At 38.6% G+C, this 5,478-nt stretch overlaps 1 protein-coding gene across 1 annotated transcript; it reads right to left on the bottom strand.

Moving 5' to 3' along the window:
- Nucleotides 1-271: 271 nt before the first annotated feature.
- On the bottom strand, nucleotides 272-5,246 carry LOC117917115 (subtilisin-like protease SBT3.18). Its single transcript, XM_034833337.1, has 10 exons — nucleotides 5,166-5,246; nucleotides 4,976-5,067; nucleotides 4,766-4,863; nucleotides 4,461-4,619; nucleotides 3,187-3,854; nucleotides 2,877-2,944; nucleotides 2,178-2,414; nucleotides 1,939-2,050; nucleotides 1,602-1,815; nucleotides 272-1,077 (listed from the first exon to the last, which is right to left on the bottom strand). Exons 1-10 carry the CDS (start codon nucleotides 5,244-5,246, stop codon nucleotides 488-490), a joined length of 2,319 nt encoding a protein of 772 aa, XP_034689228.1. The 3' UTR covers nucleotides 272-487.
- Between the last annotated feature and the right edge of the window lie 232 nt (nucleotides 5,247-5,478).

The following is a 5,478-nucleotide window of genomic DNA, read 5'->3' as shown; positions in this document are numbered from 1 at the left end:
AAAGTTAGATTAGACTAGAGTTAAATATCTTGAATTAGAAATTAGATTAATTGTTTTTTAATTTGGGTTGGGATTGGGCTTACTATCAATCCAATCGACCAATCCACCCAAGTTGCAACTCTAACAATATATAGCATTGTCATATACCTTGAAAAGCTTGAATGACCCAAGGAAGCAAGTGTGTCCTTGCTTTCATTCACTCACTACCACAAAAGAAATTAAGAAGTATATCTGCCGATATGGATATACACCAAAACACAATAATCGACAATTAAAACAAAAATAACTGTCATCAGTATTACACACAGTATCATTCCCATAACTGAATAGTTTTTCCAAATCATAATTATGGAAGATATATATATATAATATCCTCCACCAGTACTACAAACTTATTTTATTAAAATTTGGCCTTCATAATTGACAGCCAAACTGCAAACTTCCACACTTGCATAATAACAAAAACCAAATGCTTGGATGAATGGTCTCAAATGCTGTAAGATAGAGAATCATCAGAGTCCCCAGCATTGTTCACAGACACCACCAATGGACTCCTCACATAATGGAACCCATCTGTCCACACTATCTCCCCAAAGTCATACCTCCCTTGAGACTTCTTCTGTGGTTTCAGAGTCACATAGTAGGTGTGTTCTTCCTTAAAGCATGAGAAAAATAGAATCCTTGGCCAGATTGATACCTTAACCCCACAAGGATTCACAATACTAACAAAGTAAACTGCTGTTTTTTTGGGTCCCACATTACGAACAGTCCTCTTGATCGTCACTGTGGATTGGAGGTTGGAAACTGTGATTGAAGGATAGTTTAGGTTTGAGATGGATTGGTCTTCTTTTGAACAGCTAACATGGGTTCCAGGAAGAACAATGGCCTTTATTTGTTCTCTGGTGTATCCAATATCGCAAAGGTAGGCAATGTAGTCACTTGCCTGCATGTCATAAACTAACCCCGGATCCATTGCCTTCAAGGGATTTAAGTGGCCAGCACCAATGTCAAAGGGATCTGCAACTTTCCTTGATCCACCGGCTAGAATACTGTCTTGAGTGCTATCCCTGTTGTAAGCTGAGAAACAGTTGAATGGTGGTATTAGGAACATATATGTAGTAGTAGCGCCGAATGCAACTTGGTTTTGTCATCAGCTTTTGGAAAAAAGTGCACAAGGAATAGATTAGGTTACTTCCTAATAGTTTCCCTATGGTCCATATAATGATTCACTTCCAGTCGTGTAGTTATTATTTACTTTAAACCCAGAAGTTCCTCATAAAAGAAATCGCCTCAATCTAACGTGAGATATCACAATCACTGAATTATGATGGTACATGTAACCATTTGTTCCTTTCATGTAAAATATTGTATGCTTTGGACCTAAAAGATCCTCATGAGAGGAATCACCCTATGTTGACACGATGTTCTCATCATGTCCATAGAATTGCATGCGGGACAAAACAAATTCTCAATTCTCACACTGAGGTTGGGAATTGGTTTTTTGATGTAGGATATCACAACATCGGATATCACGGTACATGACCTAACAAAACTGAAAAACCTAGAAGATATGTCACTGTAGTCATTTAATTTCTTCTTACCGGTAGTCATGATAGCAGATTTAATGGCTGCAGGAGACCAGTCTGGGTGGGCTGATTTGATAAGGGCAACAACTCCCGTTACATGAGGGCACGCCATTGATGTCCCGGACAGAAAATTCCAGTTCACAGACCGCTTGTCACTTGATGATGGAGCTGGAGGAGTAACAGGAGGCCATGCTGCCATTATACTAGCTCCTGGAGCACTTATGTCTGGCTGTTATAGGAAGATCAAATCAAACAAAACTGGCTTATATATCCGATCGATCGATTGGGGTTCTGGCCAAAATATCATTCATCATGTAACATATATATATATATATATGGATTAGATAGATACCTTGAGAATATCAGATGAAACTGTGTTAGGCCCTCTAGAAGAGAAGTGTGCAATTGTGGGTGCCGGTGACTTTCCGATAGTCGTCTTACTAGGTGATATCACCACAGGTTTTCTATATCCAAAAGATTCAATTTAAGGTTTGTGAGTATCCAAATTAAAGCTTGAGTTTCATTTTATATATATATATATATATATATATATATATATATATATATATATATATATGTTTGAGTACTCACGGAGCACTATCAATGTATTGACGGAGTTTAGTTCCTTGATTTTGGTTGATGCGGACAGTGGGGATTATATCAGTTTCGGCAATCTGATCAGTCACAGGCAAAGCATAGATCAACCCGGAGGCACCAATGTTCACCACTGCAACTTCTGCATAACCAATGTCGCTTGGAGTGTTGGAGAAGCATAGGATTACCATCCCTTCTGCTGTTTTATTTCGCGAATTCTCCGGAGAACAGTTCCTGGACATGATTGCAGTAATGTGGAACAAGAATATCAAATGAAAAATTCACTAATATTGTCTGCATGAATGCAGTTAATTTACTAAAAGATTGATGCTACTAGGGGCGTGCATAGTTGTATTCAGTTCGGTTTTGGGCATTAAGATCAAATTGATCTGTTCTAATAAGTTTCATACATTAAGAATAGAACTAATTAAACTTTAAAAAGGAGTTAATCGATTTGGTTTAATACTAATAACCAACTTTGGTTCGCTTCAATTTGGTTTGACAATAATTTTTTTTTTTTTTTTCAATTTGGCCAAAGACCAAAAAGGTCATGATCGGGCATTGCAATCCAAAAGGTTTTGAGTAAGATTATTATAGCAAGTTCCCTTATAGCATGTTCAAATTTCATCATTGTAGCCCTTTTGAACAGTACTACTATCAAAGCTGGTCGCACAGAGAGAGGGAGAGAGAGGTTACCCGTCCCTAAAAAAGGTCCTTGCAGGAGCCAACTTCCCCTTAACTTTTTTGGTAACAAAGCCTTCTCCCTGAACACATCAGAGCTAAAATATAAGTACGACATGCATATGTGCTAGCTTCATGAGTCAATACATTTATAAATCTGGCCTGGTTAAGGGACTGATTAATCATAGTTGATTATGATGGGTGAAATATGGATTGTTTCTTATCCAGAGAGTTAAAATATATAGAGAATTTGTGTCATTTAACCACCCATTATAATGGGAAAAAGGCATGCTGAATATGAATCTTAAACGGCAAATCAAATTACCATGACAGAAATGGTCTTATCCAGTAGTATCTTGGTCGGAAATGATCGATCAATAGTTGAAGCAGCTACACAGATGCTCCATGGGGCAACATTTCCAACACTAGACGGTGCAGGCCCATCGTTACCTGCTGAGAATACCACACTAACACCCAACTGCATTGCATGAAAGGAACCGATACCCGCCTGGGATTTAAAGAATGGCCTCAGTGGTGGTCCTCCACCAAATGAGGCTGAGATCACATGAACTCCATCATGCAAAGCGCTATCAAAACCTGCCATTATATCTGCTTCGGAGCATATTCCTTCTAGGCCTTCGTTCCAACATACTTTGTACACTGCTAGCCGAGTCCTAGGCGCTCCACCCCTAGCAGTGCCTTGCCCAAAGCCAAAGGAGCTTACATTTTTAACTACGGACCCAACTGCTGTTGAGGCTGTATGTGTACCATGACCAACAAAATCTCGAGGCGACTTATAGTCGAAGGTTCTAGGGTTCACTGGCCCAAATTCTTCTTCAAACCCCTTGTGGTAGTATTGGGCACCAATTAACTTTCGATTGCAGTCCCTTTTGGGGTCAAACATTTCACCTTTAACACATTTTCCTTTCCAACATGAAGGAATAGGCCCCAAGCAAGACTCTTCCTGGAAACTCTTAGATTCTGGCCAAACACCTTATATGTCATCAATGAAGCAAATGATCAGTACATGAATAAATACACAATTAGATATACAGTTAAATTAATTATTAAACTGCATAAAATGCATATATATCTGTACCCAAATTGAAATTTTATAATAAATTCAAAAAAAATATCCAATCTCCAAGGACTAGCATTCTTTTCTATGTACATATTATTTATCTCCAAAGGGCCATTAAACTTTTCTCTACATGCATGGATTGGGTACACAAAAAGCTCAACTGCGGTCATGGAGAGGATCCCACCATAGATTTCCATGCAATATTTACATGAAATATTTGGTGAAGGAGCAACATAAGCTGGTAGGGGCACCGGCCCAGATTAAATGATTTCATGTTTTTCCTTTTTCTGAGTAGTAACCAAAGATCGACATTCATATCCCACAAATTCCAGAAAGATCAAGCAGTGCATTCATCCCATGAAATAGCAGCTAGGGTTGGATTAATTGTGTGGTTGCTCTTAAACCCATTCATAAAAAAGTGAGCACTTTTTTGCATGCGAAAAAGAAACAGAAAAAGAGAAGAGTCGGCAAACTTAGGGTTTCCGAACAGGAAGAAGAAAAGGTGTCAACTGAAGTACCTGAATCAAGGACTCCGACAACTATGTCATCACCATAGGCTAGCTGCAATGGAGTCACTTCACTGCTCTCGTCCAAAGTGAGACCCATGAAATCCCAGCTTCTGGTTGTGTGCAATTTCATCGTCCTGCTCCTAAACACTGATACCACGCCTTCCATCTCTGCAATTGGCCTCTCCTTGTATTAGTTCTTCCTCAATAAACTTTACTCAAGACTTTTAAGGAAGGATCTTGAGTAGAACTAAATGGCTCATGGATAAAATTAATTTAAGCAAGAAATAAAGAAAAAGAAATAGTTAGCTCATTACTGGCTAATATGTTTGCTTGATTTTCATTGAGCTTTGCTGCAAACCCTGAGAAGCTATGCTTGTAGTGATAGAGAATGGATTGCTTTGCCGCTTCTTCACTATAAGAGGGGGAAAAAAATTCAAAGAAAGACAGGAATGAAACTAAGTGAACTTCAAACAGAAAATGCTCTAACGTCAAACTTCACTGGACATCTAATTAAACGTTCATACCATTCAAACACATTAGATAGGAGTTGGTGATGGTGTTTTGAAGTGAGAAGAGGATCATGGGACTGGTTGAGCCCTAAATAGACTATGTAAACCTGTGGAAAACAAAAGCAAATCATAAAAAGATAAGATGAAATCATGATTGGAGAGGGGAATGAATAAAGTTTGAAGCACTTTTAGGCAATAAAGTTACATTAGATGTAGGTGTGGCTTGAATAAAATAGATGGAAAGTGAGAAGAATAGGCCCCAAAAACACTGAAAAGAAGAGGCCATTGTCTCCCTATGGAAGAAACACATAGTGGATTGGGATTAAATAGGGAACTAAAGGTTGGTTTATGATTTCCGAAGAAGGTGGTCAAACAAAGGATGGTTGTAGAGTGCGTGCATTAGAAGGCTATCCAAAGCTGCAAGAACACTGACATGCCTCCATGGCCATGATGATATTTTTCCTTCAAAGCTAGTTGATAAAGATGGGTATAAGCCTCTTCTTCTCTCTCTTTCTCCC

The sequence above is a fragment of the Vitis riparia genome, chromosome 6 (genome assembly GCF_004353265.1).
Source record: "Vitis riparia cultivar Riparia Gloire de Montpellier isolate 1030 chromosome 6, EGFV_Vit.rip_1.0, whole genome shotgun sequence".
Lineage (NCBI taxonomy): Eukaryota > Viridiplantae > Streptophyta > Magnoliopsida > Vitales > Vitaceae > Vitis > Vitis riparia.
The sequence above is the reverse complement of the archived record's forward strand: the minus strand, read 5'-3'. Positions and strand labels throughout refer to the sequence as shown.

Coding starts and splice junctions, on each gene's coding strand:
- LOC117917115 (XM_034833337.1), bottom strand. CDS start 5,246: ATGGCCTCTTCTTTTCAGTGTTTTTGGGGCCTATTCTTCTCACTTTCC. Junction 2,945..3,186: donor ATAAGACCATTTCTGTCATG/GTAATTTGATTT, acceptor TGATGTGTTCAG/GGAGAAGGCTTTGTTACCAA. Junction 1,816..1,938: donor TTTCATCTGATATTCTCAAG/GTATCTATCTAA, acceptor TTCCTATAACAG/CCAGACATAAGTGCTCCAGG.